The 19,373-nt window shown below is 37.1% G+C and overlaps 3 protein-coding genes across 4 annotated transcripts in view; 1 reads left to right on the top strand and 2 right to left on the bottom strand.

Annotated features, from left to right (window-relative positions):
* Positions 1 to 315: 315 nt before the first annotated feature.
* Positions 316 to 10,982, bottom strand: Atac3 (Ada2a-containing complex component 3). Of its 2 annotated transcripts, none has more exons than XM_066728947.1 (8): positions 10,849 to 10,982; positions 3,903 to 4,004; positions 3,658 to 3,816; positions 3,351 to 3,548; positions 2,942 to 3,269; positions 2,592 to 2,852; positions 2,225 to 2,502; positions 316 to 2,147 (listed from the first exon to the last, which is right to left on the bottom strand). In XM_066728947.1, the coding sequence occupies exons 2-8, from the start codon at positions 3,963 to 3,965 to the stop codon at positions 1,890 to 1,892; spliced, it is 1,545 nt and encodes a 514-aa protein (XP_066585044.1). In that variant the 5' UTR covers positions 3,966 to 4,004; positions 10,849 to 10,982; the 3' UTR covers positions 316 to 1,889. The 2 variants fall into 2 exon arrangements, with proteins under 2 accessions (XP_066585044.1, XP_066585043.1); XM_066728946.1 differs by lacking the exon at positions 10,849 to 10,982 and adding an exon at positions 4,401 to 5,052.
* On the bottom strand, positions 6,873 to 9,013 carry LOC136774333 (dynein regulatory complex protein 9-like). The gene is made up of 6 exons (XM_066728556.1): positions 8,833 to 9,013; positions 8,655 to 8,753; positions 8,189 to 8,429; positions 7,867 to 8,073; positions 7,639 to 7,770; positions 6,873 to 7,412 (listed from the first exon to the last, which is right to left on the bottom strand). Exons 1-6 carry the CDS (start codon positions 9,000 to 9,002, stop codon positions 7,212 to 7,214), a joined length of 1,050 nt encoding a protein of 349 aa, XP_066584653.1. The 5' UTR covers positions 9,003 to 9,013; the 3' UTR covers positions 6,873 to 7,211.
* Positions 10,983 to 11,188: 206 nt separating the features above from the next.
* The window catches only part of LOC136774559 (acetylcholine receptor subunit alpha-like), a 77,540-nt gene continuing 69,355 nt past the window's right edge, over positions 11,189 to 19,373 (top strand). The window contains exon 1 of the mRNA XM_066728945.1: positions 11,189 to 11,870. The gene's annotated coding sequence lies outside the window, so the exon portion shown is untranslated. The remainder of the gene's footprint in view (positions 11,871 to 19,373) is intronic.

Genomic DNA, 19,373 nt, shown 5'->3' with positions numbered 1-19,373 from the left:
GCAGACGAGCACACGTATAGTCTAGTACTATGGATATATACTTTGTTGGTATATGTTATACCATTACATGCACGTTTCGTTTCGTGCTGCACGGAGATTGTGCGACTGTCGATCGATTGCTAGAGAGAAACACCAGCAAATGTATATCTATATACATATATATATATATATCTTACAACGAGAAATCCAATTCTTTGTGAATAACGATCCATACAAGATAAATGGCTTGTCACGCCGTTATACGGTGCACGGTAAAGCAAAATTTTTTGGTAAAATTAAGTTATTTGTAGTTTTTTGCAGGACCAGCGGTTGGATATAGAAATGTAGTAGCTAAACTTTTGTATACTACTTGGTAAACAGACGGTGCTGCCATCATATTTTAAATTAACCGGGCACCTATTATTTCACTTTACGGCTGATTAGTCAAATCACGATTTTTACTTTTCGCCTTTGAATATGCACTTAAAAATTACGAAAACGAAAACTCAATTATTTTCATTAACAAATTTTATTTGACAGATTTATGAATAATGTATACAATATTTATATGCGGTATCTCGGATAGTACATATAAAAAATGGATACATTTTTATATATCTAATCATTTTCCTTTACTTCTTACAAAAGGAGATGCTTTCACCTAACTATATTTACACAATATGCTCTTTTGCTTAAATCATTTTGAAATTATAATTATGGATATACAGTAGTCAACAATTCGATCAACTCATTAGCTTGGTATCAAATCTCGATTCAATTATTCATAATAGCTTTTAGAAATCATGTACACATCTTGCTATGTATAAAGACAATATTTACAAGATATACACGATTGGCAAAATCTATGAAACTTCTGCTAGCTGCATATTTATAATTTATTTCTAGTTACAATTGTTGTTTATGAATTATTAGAAAATTTGCAAATATTTAAAATAAAGGAGAGATGGGGATGGTATTATATTTTTCCCTAAAAATAACTGCTTGTTATAAATGACAGATGCACATACAAACATAAGACAATGTTTTTAAGCGACTATGTAAGAGCAGGAGTTCGATTTTTAAAAATTATTATACAATCCAATAGGTATAATAATAATGTTGTTAATTTTTGTAATATGTAACAATACACATCCAACTAAATTACTTTACTATAGCAGTTAAATGAAATTGTTATTAGTATTAATATAATATATATATATATATATATATATATATATATATATAACTAATCGATAATAATATTTATAAATGTACTTTTAATAATTACTGTTTCTCTTCTTTAAATCTTTCAAGGCTAGTTTTTTAGAAATGCTATTTAAAAATCAATCTTAGCATCTTTCAATTGACCAGGGGTAAAATATTGTTATACATGTTTTATAAACACTGCTCAATTCATGTTTCTTTATACATTGAAGCTCTTTATCAAGAAGTATAAAAATAAGTCTCTGAAACCAAGAATAAACACAAATATATGACATTAAAGAAAAAAAAAATGTATGAAAGCTGTTGTTACTTTATCAAAAAAGTATCAGAAAGTAGTTTTACAGTAGATCATGGGATGCATACAGGGATTAAAAATAGCTGAAGTATGGTCATAATTGAAGGTTACACGACATTTTCACTGATGTAGACAAATTGCAACAATAAATAAACTTTAGATATATAGTATATAATTAGGATTATTTAAATATCATTGAGGAGCAGCAGAAATTTATAATGAAAATGGAAGTATGAAATATGCTTTGCCATATATGTCGTAAAAATTTGATATGCGCACAAAAAATTAGTAGTAAAATATCATAGGAAAGTTGTATGTAAAACAATGTACTTAGGCTTACACATAGTTGATCAAAACTGATCTTACTAAATTTATGGATACCTGCGATAAATCATTTAGAAACTCTTTGTGCTGCTATATTCTTAAGTTGTTGCTTATATTTCTCTGCTTCTTCTTCTTTTTTCTGTAGTTGTTTACGGTATTCAGCAGCTTGCCTCCGTGCTTCGGCCAATTGTCTATTTAGTACTGCTATGTCCATTACAGGTTCACTATTATCATTAGTATCATCTTCTGTAATTTCTTCAATATCATCATCCAACTGCAGTATAATAGAATCTTGCAATTTTCCAGATGTATTTAAAAGTTTACTCTAAAATTTTGCATTTATATCAATTTATTACTTATATTCTTATGATTAATTATTATTATGTTTAAAAAAGCACATACGCCCGACGAAGGTATAAAGTTTTTCGAAGGTGTGAGTGTAGGTATTGTTTTAGTATTGGATAAGGAAGATATATAGAATTTGCCAGCTTTGTTTTCCACGGGCGTTCTTTTTAATATATTTGGAGCTCGAGGTGATAGGGCTGGTGGCGTTTGGCTCAAAATTTGATCTGCTCTAATTGCTATCACTTTTCTTTGGTTTCCTCTTCTAGACGACACTTGCAAACGTTTTAAGCCAATGGGTGATCCCCTCGTTAAATTTAAAGCAAGTTTTCCGGCCTCTAAGTTTTTAGTTAAAACAATTAGTTTATCATTATATTCTAAACTAAACCAAATACCTTGTGTATTATTACGCAAGAACATTTAATACCAGTTAAAACGACAGTTCTTCCACTTTCCATTGCATTTTCTACTATAGATGAATCATTATCTACAGGTATCATAGTAATTCCATGAGCTTCTAGTAATCTAAACTGTTTACTGATTCCAGAAACAGCATGCCTTTTATTTGTGTCAATATTAGCAGTATTAATAATGTCATCAACATCTTCCTCCTCTTTTTCCTCTTCACATTCTTGAGTAGGAACATGTATTTGTTGAAAAACCATTCGTTGTTTTTTATTCAATTGCACTGTAATTGATAAGGAAATATATATTAAGTTATCAACATAGTTACTTACACTAATACCTTAGTAAAATAGGTAATAATGACTGTACAACCTTGGTTAATTTTTCTTTTTTGTTCTTGCTGTAATCCAAATTTCTGCTGCTCCTCTTCTCTTCCTGACTCTAATTGTATTAAATTATGAGTAGCAGCTTCTAATTCTGTTGAACTTGCTTGAGTCTGATCATTATTTGGAGGATTAATAATTTCTCGTTCTTGTTGCAATATATCCACCAAATCAAGTCTGTCATGTTCTAGAGCAAGACTTATTGGTGTTTTATCAAATTTACTGGTAGCATTAGCATTTGCTCCATTTTCTAGTAATATATTTATTACCTCCATGTGTTCACGCTCTACAGCCCAATGTAAAGGAGTCATTTTGAGCTGAAATGTACAAACATATATACATTAAATATATTCTTGTTCTAAATTATAAGGAATATTTATTCATTTGTAATTCCTAACCATATCCTTGCTATCAACATCTGCACCGTAATTAAGTAGAAGTTGTGCCATTTGATGATGACCTTCATATGCAGCCATATGAAGAGGTGTTCTGTCCACTTTTGTTCTGGCATCTCTTGATATTCCTGCTCTTAATAAAACTTCAGCAGTTTCAGTATGATTATTTTGAGCTGCTAAGTGCAAGGCACTTGTACCAAGCTATCGATTAAAATACAGTTAACGTACAATATCAATAAAATTAATACATAACAGTAAGAATTTAAAATAAAGTAATAGTAGTAAAAATATATTTTCTTTGTATATTTACCCAGTCAGTTGTAAAAGGAGCACCCCTACACATTAGATCTCGAACCGTATCCGTATCTCCATTTTTAGCACTGAGCAAAAGCTGCTTTCCAAGCTCGACTATTGACAGTGCATCTTGAGATCTAGCACGGTGAGTTACATCACATGATAAAAATTCAACCTATACATTGAAATCATTTAAATTATCATACACAATGCAGATAGAGTATAATTTATCTGTAATTTACTTGGTAAGGAAATACTTACTGGAATAAGAGTGTCTGCATCCAGACCCTCAATATCATTGCTACAAATACTTTCAGCTTGCATACTTGTCTCTCTCAAGTTTAACCTCCTTTTTGGCGTACGCTAAAATAAAATAATTTGTCGTAGTTACGGATAAGAAATAATTTTTCCATATGAATTGAATCCAAAAGTAGAGTGTTCTCATTTTTCAATAACTATTACACTTGTTCGACCTTGAGAGTCAAAAACAGAAAGTAGGTCGAAATAATTACAACCCACTGATATCGAAAATTAAGCAAGAACACTTGCTTCGACTCAATAATCTCAATCTTTTAAGAGTTACAAGCTTATTTTTCAAAATATTCTTCATTACAGGATGTTTTTATTTAGCCATTTCGGACAGCGAGGAACTTCCTGTTCCTGTTGATTAAACGGAAGTCCCATGCCATAGGCTCTGTGTTTTCTGCCAAATAACTACCCAAATCAATCGACAATAGTACGGAGTGGAAGTATACTTACAGCCAACACATTATTTTTGCTTTTTATTAGTTTTCTCTGAAATTTTCGGATAACCGGGAGCAGTTTGGTATGATCCAGCACTCTACAGCCTTCTCGATTTACGATCTTGCCCAAGTTTTATAAACATGGCGACACCTTGGCGCCATTCCTATTATACTTATTTTCATGAGTGGTTTAAAAAGTTTCCCCAATTTGTTTTCACATTCAGGCTTTTATAATGCATTTAAAATGATATTGGCTTTCGTCATTTTAATGGTTATTGTGGATTTTTAAAAATTATTCAATAACATAAATAATATTTATGAAATATTATATGGTCGACCAAGGCGCCACACAATGGTTATAACAAGAAGTACACGGCGTATACCAGCGTACACGGACTCTATTTTACACGTTTAGGTTAGGAATGATCGGAGAATTAGGTTAGGTTAACCGCATCATTATTGGTAAAACCCATGTGTAAAATTTATGAATTTATATTTATCGGCTCTGTAGCGTAACTCTAGTGAATTTTATGTTTACCAAAATTATATTCCCCGAGAGTTTTTTCCACATTTCTTCCCTTGTTAATAACATTTAAAGTTAAGTTAAATTTAACTATAATTTAATAAAATAATGTGTATCATATACACCAGAAAAAGTCAAACAATATTCTAAATGAAAACTAAGAGATCATATTCGCGTTGAAAAATGCAATTTTATTCTAAAAGCTATTAAGGTAAACTTACAATAAGCCGAAACAATTTTTAAGATTACGTCTAATGCTGCATGGTTAAAATAAAAAAAGTTATGCATAATATATATATATATATATATATATATACAAAGCAAACCAAGCAGATTAACACAAATATAGACCTCGTCAGCTTATCTTCGTTTTATAAAAAGTATATTGCAAGTCCAAGCGACTCGACACCTTTCGACCCTTGACCCGTGACCTACTCAAGCAAAATTCGTCAAAATGCTATTTCTCTTAGACTAACTGTTAGCTATAAAATAGACCTGACATTTGCACATAATTACACGTGAAAACTTATGCGAATCATCTCAAAATGAAATTAAAATTCATCACAACATTAAACTACATATATAGACTGTATATATTTTATTCCAAACAACGTATTATTTTTCCGTTTCTGTCTGATTTTCTCTTACTCCATAGTTTCTACGACCACCTTTTTAATCATTCCTATATTTTCTTCCTCACGTATTCGCTATGTACCACTCCGAATTTGCTATCTCTTGCTCATGCTTGTCTTCCACCCTGTAGTTGACCCAGAATCGCAGATAACAGAGCAGCAAAATGCAACAACAATGAATTCCTGTATGGTCTATCCAGGGACACTGATCAGTGGAAGCGTATACACACATATATATGGATGTAACTGCGTTCAAATCAATTATTATACCGGATTATTAATATCCTCGTCAATACTGCAATTATTGCTGAAATGGATTTGTGTTCAGATTGATCATTAATTCAATTAATTTTCCATTAATACCTTCGTCATTATTATCACCTGTTATGCAACCAATCGTGATTTCCATGCCAATGATTAAGTGATTAAAGTATACCATATATAGGATTAATTTAACGTTCGGTATATACATACATATATGTATATCTATGGATTTATTTCCATATCGAAGATAGGTATCAATGAAGCATGAACTCCGAGGCCATAAAAGGTCGAAGTATCGGTGCGTGGTGGAGTGCCACATCGCGTTAACCATTCCTTATATCGTAATCTAAGCTAAGGTAGGAGGTGGCTGGCCGCTAGGTGCTCGGTCACGAGGTGAGCTTGCATGCTTTCAAACGGAGTAGGTTACAGGGTTTGTGAATTTCTCATGAAGGGAAATGCACGCGTCTCCTCATTGCCGAAGCGGCCCTACATACAAACCATCTCACTTTGTAAGAGACCAAGCAGTCCTACCTTATCAGACTCGAAAACTAACGAGCCTCATTGATAGATGAGCTTCAACCTACTGATTATTCCACGAGTTTACCGAGACAAGCTTCCAAAATACGAATCCGGCAAAATGAGAAAAAAGCTCATCGTTCGTTATTTCGACTGGGACCATATTTTTCGTCGCGTTGGTTCTGAATCACCGCGATGACGAATCAAGGTCACACGATCCGAACTATCGATAAACCGTTTCTTAATTAATAACGGTCGATGTTTCCGTTGATTAGAAAAAAATGAGGGAGAAAGCTCGCGTTGCTCGAGAGACGGTCAGTTTGCGGAAGCCAATAGTGTGTGTGTGTGTGTGGACGGTTATATTACCGGACCTTTGGCTAAGGGTTAAGCTCTATTATGCGGGGGTTGTCGTGCATTTGCACGCTGCACACTGCGAAACTGCACCCAGATGTAGGGCTTTCGTGCTGTTCTACCTCCTCCACTACACCGTCGCTACAACGCGTTGCATTTCTACTTATTGCCCCTGCGGCCCTCCACCTGGTCTGCACGCCGCAGGATTCAAGAAGTGCCGCACGGGAAATGAGATTCTTGCGTGAACAATGCGCGAGCTTAAACGCGATCTCCGCAAACACCGCAGAAGTATGCTGCAAATTGTCAAGTGATACTTGCAACTTCGCTGTAGTATACACCAACCATACGGAATTGAGCTTATCGAACAAATGACAGGCGTCTTAGAATTATATATATATATATATATATATATGTATGTATGTATGTACAGATTAAATTATACGTGCTAAATAATATTTGCTAAATTAAATTGTCCACTAGGCAGTATAATATTACAATGTTGCTCATGCACGCGTGTATGTGATTTTTCCAATAATCCAGGTTACTTTCTTCCTTTAGTTGGCTTCTTCTTCTTTTTCTCTTCGACGCGATATGGTCCTAGCTTCCTACGTACCATCACGCCTCGCCACCATGCCTGGATCCTGATAACGGTTCGCTGAACGTGCGCTTCGTATTCTTTCTGCTTCCTTGCAGCTTCTTTCTCAGCTTCGTACATCTCGATGAATTCCTGCCTCTCGCGATACTGTAATTAGTATTATGATTGTATTATATAAACGACAATTTGTAAAAATTTATTGTAAATAAATCAAACTGTTTTGAGTGTCAGGAGGGAGGATGCGATATGGACCGATGAAAAAGTAAATGCTAATTTCAGATCTGAGAATGAGTGAATATAGTATTCAATGATACTTTGTTCACCATCTCCATATTTCTGAAATTCATCACTTAAGCGTGAGATTAAAACCCACCTCCCTCGTAAGCTCCTCCAACTCTTCACGACGAATCCCTATTTCATTCTGGATCGCACGGATTTCTTTCTCGTAATTTGCTCCCTCCACGCGGTGCCTCTCTCTCCATTCTTCAATTTCGCTTTCTATAGACTGCTCGAAGAGAAGAATCACATTGAAAATCATAATAAAATTTTTGTTTTCAATGGACAAGGGAACTAACCTCGTTGCAACAACTTTCGTACTTACCATGATATGCTGTTTGAAAAAAAGCATTTTTTCTCGATGGACGCGAGTCTTCGAGTTCTCGCGAAGAGAGCAATCCTTTATTTGGTCTTCCAAGCGCTTTATATCGATTTGTTGTTGCAGCGAGTTCTGCTCGCGGCGCGCTTTTTCCCAGGCCCTTACGTACCGCTCCTCCACATTCCCGATTAGTTTCACTTTTTCCTCTTCTTCCTGACAAATTGGTCTTGACTTTAGATTCATCATCATCGTTATCATCGCACCCGCTGAACGCTGTGTTTAATGATACTTAACGGTAAATTAAGGGAAGTTCCTGAGGGATACAGACCTTTAGAGCTACCAAATAATCTTTCAATCTTTTCTCCTCCTTTGCATGTTTTATTTTCGTTTCTCCGAGAAGCTTCCGGAGAGTCGTCACTTCCTTAACGGCCTGTTCGCTTCTTTCAATCCGAGACTTTTCCTCCTTTTCTTTATTTTGTAGATTTTCTATTTCGTCGCTTAGTTCATCGAAGCGTCCCTTCTCCTGTATTTGCATCCTTAACCTTTCTAGAAAATTCACAGTGTACAAGCTGCGCTTTGCAAGAGAAACATAAGACAAAAAAAAATCAATATTATTTTGACCAGGATTCTCAACGCGAGGAACGATCAAACCAGGGACCATGTTTCTCAAACGATGGATGTAGGATAAGGCGAGAGAAAAAGTCTAATCTTGGTATTTTCCTTAGAAATCATCCAATCTGTCCAAGTTTCCGGTTTGACCATTATATTCGCAATTTCGTAATAGAATGCCAGACCTGTCCGCTCGAATTTTGTCCAAATCCGCTTGCTCCTGCAGTTTTTGCAACTCTATTTTCGTGGCAGGACTCAGGAGGTCCTCGGAAGAATAGCGCAGTCTTTATTTAAAATTTATGGATTAATTTATATTTACTTTACTCGCAACGAGGCACTTCTTCTCCGTATATATTTACATACAAAACTTGTGGTATGCCGAAGTCCACTGACTGTGCGTTATTCATCAGACAGAGGTTAAGTTTATTTTGGTAAACACGCCAAGCGTCGATACATTCTTTCAGCAGCGCTGCAATAACAAACCGGTCCATGTCCGAGAATCCGCATTGTGGATTCGCTTCTTTCGAAGTCATTCGAGACCCCTAAAATTCCACCAGATTTTTCGTCAGTTGAACACAAACAGCACCATGTTTATCACGATCTCTCTCTCCTTGCTTTATATTCACTTTGTTAACATAATTTTATCATTAAACAGGGAGCAATTTTTCACGTTCAGCCTGGGAAGCATTTCCCTCCCGTAGATTAGCAACGTATTATGCATATACTATATACATACGAACGTAATTAGACTTACCTTATCTATTGTTAGTCAGCGGAGATTTCAACTCACATCAGATCCCACTCGCGATACTTTCCCTTATAGCCGGCACTTTAATACGACCCCAATTCACGTGGTAAACGACTTTGCGCAAAAGGAAAAAGAAGTGAAATAAGGTGGGTAATTGTGGTAGGAGCATTTAGGCCCGTGACTTCGCTGGTTTTATCCCCAGCAAGCGCAATTGAGCTCCTTGAGCTATTACCAGTAAACTCGTTGTACGTGATTCGTGTTTAATCGCGGCAAACTCACCGGTCGCTACGGTTAAACTTTCGACTCGCCCTTGTCGAAGTTTGCTTCGATACTTCCGGTCGTCACCGGTGGCTGCGTCCATTGTTTGATCGTTACGCAAAATGTTCCATTACTCACGCATCGCTAATCATCATACTTCTATCGTTTTCTACGTTGCAGAGGCATAAATTACGTTGGGAACGTTCCTGACACGTTCCAGGAACCAATTTGACACGTTGCAACGTCTCAGGAACGTTTTTAACGCTACGTGTGCCAAGTGGGTATTAAGCTGAACCGTCCTCGTTTATCCTCCTATGGATCCAAATCCCTTAAAGTCATTAGGGGATTAAGCAAAAGCACCTAACACTGTTGAAATCGATAAGATTTTTTTCAGCGAGGATTAAAAAGAACAATCAGATGCGCCTGTGCTATTTGTACGGTGGGTTTATCGGTTGTAAGAGATCGTGGCAGCCTGTAAGTTGAAACGCTCATACTCGTTGCCGAGGAACGTTCGACGTTTGATCTATTGCCGAGTGTTTCCGTAGAAACTCGTGCGAAATTTATGTTCTAAATCGCATTACTCTAACGATAAGTTAACTCATTGAATCGCAGAATGAATAGCTTCTTCCATTTGAGTTAAAGGAGCTCCGGTATCGATCAGTCCAATTTATTCCGCGTGATTGCAATTTTCTTATTACTTAGTCTGATCTAACAGGCATTTTAGTCATTTCACCGTTTAAATCGTGTACCAAATTCTACTAAAACATCTTCCAATGATTTACAACGTTCGATCAATTTTCAAGCAACGATGAGGTTATTTATTTTGTCGAGACTTTGGTATTACGATGATACACAACTCTGGTAGCATAGGATGTTCAGGGGACATCCCCGGCATGTTCACGGGACGTGTGGATATTCTCGAAGCGCTATGAGGATGTCCTGGGGATATTTGTGTTATTAGGGAACGTGTAACGACTCAACAGGTTAAACATGGAAGCAACGCGTCATCACAGTCGATAGGATGATGCGTTCGATTGCTAAATGCAACAGTACTTACCGAGATAGATCTCATTGAGAAAATACACGAACGTCGCGCGAATAAACGATAAGATTCGCGCTTTTTTCGTACTCTTGCATTTTCTAGATGTACATATCTGTAATCACATAGCGAATATCGTATAAGAACCATTTCAATGTACCAAATTGAGTCCGGAACGTTTCTGAGACTGTGTGTGCGATAATTTATTCGATCATCCGCTTTGCGCTACATTGATGAACATCATGGATCCTGAGTCGCGTAGCGGTAAGCTTGCGAAGCTTCGGCGTGTGTGATGGGGGGGGGGGGATGGGTGTGTAATAAAGAAGACACGCACCTGTATATGTATGTGTGTTAGGTATAACCTCCATAGACAAAGCGAAGAAAAGGATATTTTAGACGAAAATTGAGCGTCGAGAGAAATAATAGTCTGGCTAAGGGCGTTGTTCTTGATGTTGTTGTTGGAGAAGGATTTTTTGCAGTTGCGAGAATTTTGTTTTTAGAGAAATGGGTGGGGGTGGGGGTGATTTTAAGCGAGAGAGGCGAGTCTGCGTGTTGGAGAGAGATGGGCATCGCGACTGCGCGTTGTTGCCGCGCCCGAGGTGCGCGTCGCAACGGCGACACTGTAGATGGGAGGAGGAGAGGGCGTTGGTGGTGGTAGTGGTGGTTGCTGGTGGTGGTGGTGGTACTGGTGGTGTGTGGCGTGGTGGTCTCTCTGGCAGCTCTCTGTGGCACTGGTGTGGCAACTGGCAGTGGCGGTGGCAGTGGCAGTGGTGGAGGCAAATGCTGTTAGCACCCCTCGACTTCTTCTCTTCGAATTCGCGTCTCGTACTGGCAGTCATCTTCTGACACCGCCACCGATAAATAGTCTTTCGAACTACGTCGCGTAACTCGCTTCTCTCTCACGGTTCGTCTCACCTTGCACCGACGACGAACAAAACAAACGAAAGAAACGCGTGAGCGTGCTACTTGCCCTCTACACACTTCCATTAACTCGCACGTCGTGTACCTACTGACCGACTGTCGATTCGATCCTCTCCCTCCCTCCCTCTCTCTCTCTCTCTCTCTCTCTCTCTCTTTATCTCTTTATCTCTCACGCACACTCTTTCATCAACTCTGTCGCCTCCCCACGCGTGTGCGTTCCTCTTCTGATTCACTCTCGCACTGGGAATGGCGAAAATAGAAGAGTAAAGAGCGAGAAAGAGTTAGAGTGAGAGAGGGGGAAGGGGAGGGAGAGGGGGATCACCTCTTTCGGTAGACAGCTGTCGCGAACAACCCTTGGAATTTTTAAGGTTATAATCAGCCCGTTTCGTGCTTATCCTCATTGTCAACGAATTCTACTCCCGTCACGCATACACGGTAAGTTTCAACAGAGAATCATTCTCATTCGTTGACATTGCCAATTTGGCAAAACAAAAACCCTTCGTAATTTGTCTCTCGCACGAGTAACGATTGGATAACCTACTTGCACTTTTACGAGATAGCGCAGTGTGTTTTCGCGTATGTGGGTGTGTACTTGTGTTCAAAGACTTGTTTTTTCTTTTCCTTATGATAGTAATGACTGAAAGGGGTGGGAGTGGGAGGGGAAAGGGGGGGGGGTATGGAGGAGTGAAAGAGTTATACGGTGAGAGACAAGAGGCGTCTTTCGGAGCGAAAATCTCGGCCAAAGACAAATTGACCGGGATTGGTCGCTGTTCCCGTTGAACTTGGCGCAACTTTTGAAGGAGGACAGTGCGAAATGGACGTTTTTCTAGACGCTGCGACCGTTAATTCTCTCGTCTGTCGAATTGTTTTTCACATTCCTCGTTAGTCTCTCGTGAATTTTCCTTGCACAGCGTTCGCCTCGAATGACATAGCCTCTCTTTTCGTGCCCCCAATCGTTTCTGTTTCTAACCGGGAGGCGAAATAACTACGGGAGCAAAAGTCTCATTTGCATATAATTTTATTCCGCAATTAACCATTTTTTTCTTAATCCAATTTTCCGGCTCGCACCACTGCCGGTGTTTTTACCACTGGCATTTTTGCCACGGTACACGGGGATTTCTGTACTAACCGTTCGTTTTGTTCGCAGGGCATCCAATTATCTTGCCTCTTGAGTAGAGTGCCTCCTTTGCATACGCCGCGTGCACCAGAAGAAAACAAACAAACAAATGAACGAACAAATGGCAAAGGGGGAATTTTTTCCTATTACCGCATCACCTATACTGAGTCGAGTAGCTTTGCGCCTAGCCATTATTCGAGTCAGTCCCGGGCCAAACAATATCGTATAACGCCTTTTTTCTCTCCTACTCTTTGCTTGATCAAAAACTGCACACATACACACTATTTAACGGATATCTTAGACTACCCATACAGCACCAAGTGACTTAAAGAATACTTTTAGGCGTCTTTTAGTCAATTGGATCACTGAAAGATGTCTATAGACAACTTTTAGTCAAGTGTGTTGTATGGGTACAGTTGTAAATTCAAGGAATATGCGATAACACAAGTTCAAACGCTGATTCATTTAGTTTGAATATTAAAAAGTTTTAATTTTGTTTAACGACTTCCTCTGGTTCCTTTTGTTAATAACATTTTCATTACTACCGGAGCGATGATCAGTGTACATCACTGATATTATAATAGACAGAGACAATTAAATTTTGGTAATTTTGATTTTTAGGGGGCGTGACCAACGGATTTGTAAGATTTGCAATTTGAAAGAAGGAGGGAAAGCAGTTAATAGATTTTGGCTTGAGCACTCGTGTATCCAGCGAGTAATTCCAATTCCTTCGGCGATAATCGGCTTTCTCCGGCTTGTCAACGATATTAGTCTTAATTAACGCAAATACCACTGATTAATTACCCGGTTACTCATAAATCTTACCCTACATGAGTCATAGATCTTCAGAATAATTTTTAATTATTTTTATTTTTGTGTCCAAAAATCGTATCAGTTTCCAACAGAGATTAAGAATTAATGATCAAACTTTTTACGTTCTTTTCATTATATTGCGCCAGATACAACACTTTCAAATTAGCCTCCATTATATATAGAAGTGTCAATTTGAACTTGTGCCCAGTGGCCTAGTGATAACAGCCTAAGATTGGTCAGCCGTTTCACATCACGTTGATTATTTTATCAGAAACTATTAAACGTATTTCGTGCTAATAAAATTTTATCCTGCATTTGCGTTCCGCTGCTACATTTACCAAATTAATTTTAGGAAATATTCAATTGTGAATGAAATATTTTGTTTATAATTTTTTATTTTATCACGCCTATTTGATCTTGCTTCCAGGGATATTAGCCTAAAATTAGTCAGCCGTTCTGCATCCTGATAATTATTTTATCAGAGACTGTGAAACGCATTTCCTTAATAAAACTCTATCCTGCATTTATATTCCTCTATTATCTCTCCCAAATTAACATTAAAATATATATGTGTATGAAATATTTTATATATAATTTTTAAAGTTACCACAACCATTTAAATTCGCGCCCCAGTGATAATTGTCTAAAATTAGTCAGCCGTTCCGTCTCCCGATAATTATTTTATTACAAACTATGAAACGCATTTCACTAATCAAATTCTACTCTGCGTATAGTTTTCTTTGTTACACCTTCAAATTTACATTAAAACCCCTATATATGTGAACTAAATATTTGATTAATAATTTTGTAAGTTACCACGCGCTGATTTGAACTTGTGTCAAGTGATAATAGTTTAAAATTAGCCAGCCACTCTGCATGCTAATAATGATTTTATCAGATACTATGAAACACATTTGGCCAATAAAATTCTATTCTTCATGACAGACTATGTAGATTCTTTTGTTTCTTCTCCCAAAAATTTACATTAAAAAATTGTGTATGAAATATTTTGTTTATTATTTTATAAATTGCAGGGCGCGTTTTTGAATTTGTGCTCCAGTGATAACAACTTATAATTAGTCAGCCGTTTTGCATCACGACAATTATTTTATCAAAAATTGTGAAACGCATTTCATCCATAAAATTTTATCCTCTCTATAGATTCGTCTCTGTTACTTTCTCAAATTTGCATTAAGAAATACTTATTGGTGAATTAAATGTTTTGTTTACAATTTTTTATATAAGTTACCATACTAATTTGAACTTGTTCCTCAGTGATTACAGCCTAATATTAGTCAGCCAACCCGCATCACGTTAATTATCTTATCAGAAACTATTAAACGCATTTCGACAATAAAATTTTATCCTTATACATTTTTCTATTATATACGTATCTAAAATTTACATTCAAAAATATTTGTGAATTAAATGAACTCTTTATAATTTTGTAACTTATATTATAACGCCAATTGGAACTTATGCCGCGTACTCCAGTGGTAACTACCTAAGATTAGTCGGTCATCTCGTATCACGTTAAATATTTTATTAAAAACAATAAAATGCAAAATTTGCTAATAAAATTTTCTTCTCTCTATAAATTCCTCTCTTACATCTTTAAAATTTACTCTAAACAAGTTATTGATGAAATATTTTAAATATAACTTTAACTTACAGACAACTAATAGAACTTTATTTATTCAAAACATATGATTGATATTGGTCTGCATTTTGAGAAACAGTTAAAGCTTTTGCAAAAATAAGAATTAACGTCGGAGAGCAGTTAAATCCTGTGGGGAAATATATGACGTTGAGTATTTTATGAAAAATGCAGCATGGCAGAACCAGCGGTTGCTCAGGAGAGTTAAAAAGTGATTGCGAATCGATCAAAGTCATAATTGCCATGGAAATTGAACTTTGCGTTCAGTTTCGAATGTCTGTGACAGTGGAGGTAGACCGTATATGGTCCGGCGTTGATTGTTTTGTCATTGGTTTGTACTACTGCCATATACACCGCACGTATCTCAAGACACAACTTTTTCCATCCATCAGTTCCACTTTAACTCGTTGAAATTAACCATTTAAGGCAAATCAATGATCTTAATGTGAATTAAAACTCTTTGAATTGAAAATAGCGAAATATGAAATTAAATGCTATGCAATAAGACGTTGGATTTTGTAAAATCTCTGCCTTTTCCGACTTTTTTCTCATCAGGCCTGAAAGTAGCTGGGAAAGCTTATCAATGGAGATCTTATAATTAGGTATTTTAGATAAAATGCGATTGGAATCCGGGCAGGATTCCGTTGAATGAGATTTTAAGAAGTAGAAAGAGTCAGTGTTTGGCCAGGCAGGGGAATTAGCCGGATCGAATAAATGGTAAGTGGAACGATGTGCTCTGTCTGACTGCGCTAAGAGACTGTTTCACTATTCTGGGAGAGTTTCTGGTCGAAGGAAGGACTTGCCTACGCAAGAGAATTGGCTGAGGATATCCGTTCCGCAGTAGAACGAAGAAAGAGTAAGCACAAAAGAAAGCGAAAAGCGTGAGTTGTATCACTTAATATCGAATTTTAGGCCAAACTACTGAAAAACTGCCATACTCGTCTCAATTATATTTTACTATTACTACTTCTTCTGGAAAATTCACAATTACTTTCAGCCTCGCCTTAAAAATCTACCGACCGAATCCCTCTAACGCTCGTCTTCCTTTTACAGCCTGAATCTACCATCGACCAAGCAGATCATTCTTCGACCAAACGAATTTAATCCATTGAGGGATAAAGATATTTGCTCACCTATCTTAAAGCCTGGCACTATGTAATCTAGCTGAAATGGAAGTGACTGATAACAAAATTAAATTCAAGGACTTTCACCAAAAGAATTGAAGCTCTCCTAAGCATAAAGCAGCTTTTAACGAGGTACCCCTTCAAGAACAACGACACTGTACAATTTGGATATTTGTAACACGAATCCACATCATTTTCAGTGTTCCTCGAGAACGATTTGAGAAGACCTTTAAAAATCTATCGAGCAGGAGGATGATTTGCCTAATGTAAAAGCATTTGAAATGGAGTTTGTTCATCTCTTTCTCGACTAAAAGCTTAACAGTCTCGCAGCATTTTCTAGAGATATCAGTTAAGCTCAAGAGGAAGAGACACAGGGACCACTCGTCGAAATGTCAAAGTTTCGACGTTGCTGCGTTTGATTTGCATTAATAAATAAACACAGTGGAGAGATCGAGTCAAAATAGAGAGTGGAAGGAGATTCTCCCCTATGGACCATAACTATGTCATATAGAATAGGGGGAATTTTGCTACTTTGTTTGTCGAGAGTCGAGTAGTAATGGAACGTTTGCTCGTGTAAGGGGAACAATTGACGATAAATGAAGCGGAAAGTGATTTTGCCGAAGTGTCGGAATATCGAGTAAATACATCATTGACATTGGCGGTAATATTGCTGAGGAATGCTGGACAATCTCGAGATACAAAGAGGGTCGACGAGAAGTCTCATCGAACACTGCGTTCTTGTCCTCGAGGAAAAGCTGGTAATACCTATCTCATCAAAGGAGTTCATTGACCTCTGTGCAGCTTTTAAAAACTCGTTCGCTGCCTGTTTCAACGAGCATCCTAATCTCGCCGATATTCTTCCTTCTATTTAATTGAAAACCTCACACTTTTCCAAGAAGAAAGAGAGGATTCGTCTGGACGAGCGAAAACCATGAAAAGTTTAGCAATATATATAGACGCATTATTCTCAAGTTTCGGGGGAAGGAAAAAGAATCGCGTATACACACACATATACGGTATATGGAGCTGGGCCATCAAAGCGAATAGCATTAAAATGTCAAAGGTATTAAAAGCAAGCTTTGCTCTTCACACCCGCGGTGTCTTCTTCCCTTATCGATTTCGTCAACTGGCTGACTGGCAGAGTTTTGCATTTTAATGGATCATAAGGCCGGCCGGTATAATTTCTCATTGAAGCTGCGGCGATTATGCAAAACGCTTGAAACATTTCAAAGTCCGACGAACCTATTTCGTCTAAACGACAAATTTATTGGCTTGATTTGCAAACGCCATGGAGATTCGTGCGGGGCTACATTCCGATTTTCTCCTCGGAGGAAACTGGCTTGACAAAGCGTGAAAGAGGGAATCGTCGATTTGGTCGCAGCGATAATTCCCGACTGGCCTGTGGACGCTGCTAATTTTCCTCGCTGGAGCTTAATCACGCCAAATTGCTATACGTGAATCAGGATTTCTTCCGGCTGGATCACGCCACGCGCGCTTCAATTTCTTTCACGACTCTGGAGTATCGAGTCTCTCGAGAGCTGCAGGCGCAAAGTGGGGCCTTGGTAGCTTTAAAAAAATCGATGAATTTCAAACGCCAGACCCTTTTAGCTGGAATATTTTCACTTGGTGATGGAATAAGGTGTGGTAGGTTTGACCTGCCAATTTTCGCAAGAGAGAGAGAGAGAGAGAGAGAGAAACGAAGAATAAAAAAAGTATTTCAGATAAGAGTGAACGTTTGCGAATGCCACGTGTCAGCGAGATATTCACGCGACGCTATAATAATAATATTTTGCGTCTCTTTTAGGTAAAGCCCGTTGGGCTATCGCTCGCTAAACTGCCAACGTGTTACAACCGACATTCGAGCCAACCGATAATAATATGGCGAAAGATTCATCTATACCACAGTATGCTCGCACACGACTCCCCTTTTTCAAAGCTGGCGGATATATGCCTGGCAATAAAATAGGCCACTGGCAAGTTGCGTATAGCCATCTGTGCAAAAAATTTCTCATCCTGCAATTCTCTCCAACGTGACAAAAAATTGGAATTGCAACCAGACTCTAAAATTTAGTCGATGCTGTTCCATCATACTTGTCTTTCCTACGATCGATCTATTTTCAGAACTCAACGAATTTTTAATACCTTGTACGAAGTATACGCGATATCAATTTGAAGTGGAAAAGAGATCGCACTGTGTAGTAATTACTCGTGTGTTTTTCCAACAAAGTATGCTTTGAACAATATAGTTTTTGTTTATGTTAATCGAAGTGTTTTTTCACTGGTAATGATAAACGAGGTGTACTTGACTGTCAGAATTAATTTTTTATTTCTTTTTAACTTTCTCGCACTACTAGTTTGGGAATTTATTTACAAAGTTTCATTAACGAGGGAAGTATAATGCGAAAAGTAAATATATTTATACGTAATGTTTTCTTGTGTCTCGTTTTTTACAATTTCCATATTGACCACTACCTTAAATACACTTTCATCCCACGTATCTTTCTTTCACGTTTAGAAATTCTAAAAACTTTCGTTTCTTTTCCATCTCTGAAAAATTATTTCGTTATATTTAATTCTCAAATATATAATTACCAACATTAGTCAGTCTCTTTATTTCAATTTGTACTTTTTTTCTGCTTTATCCTTTCATCCTCTTCCTCTCTTGTCTCTCTTAGTCCTTTATTCTATTTTTAATAAAACGAATTTAACTATCTCACCTCCACTTTGCTATGATCTAACAAGAGAAACTTTGAAATCATTTACCGCTTTGTTTCAGCTTACAAAAAATAAGGGTATAATGTTATCAACAACCTTAAAACTGTTTTTCAATCGAATGTATGTTTAATGAAAGAAAAGTTCGTGTATTCTGTAGTTGTTTTAATTCTTGTATAAATTAAATCCTCTTTTTCCAAGATTATGTGTAATTATAATCTGTGAGAATAATTAATAGTATCTATATAAACATGCATAGATATATTAAAAATAATTATGTTAGAGCGAAAAGTTAAGATTGAAAAGTTAAAAGATAATTGAAAGATAAGTTTAACTGGTCAAAAGAGAGTTCCATTGATATTTTGAATCAGTTTTCCTTCAGTTATTTTTCCCTTCTAATAACACTTGGAGAACAAAGCCCTGTGGGCCAAACTTAAGAATTCAACGTAAGAGAAACTGATATATCATGCGTTCTTTGCTGTACCTACCGCAAGGCGTAACCGTGTCGCCGAGAC

Source organism: Prorops nasuta, unplaced genomic scaffold, assembly GCF_024137725.1.
Source record: "Prorops nasuta isolate Cenicafe-Biocafe unplaced genomic scaffold, Cenicafe_Pnas_1.2 PNAS00006, whole genome shotgun sequence".
NCBI lineage: Eukaryota > Metazoa > Arthropoda > Insecta > Hymenoptera > Bethylidae > Prorops > Prorops nasuta.
This window is presented reverse-complemented; position numbering and strand designations above follow the sequence as displayed.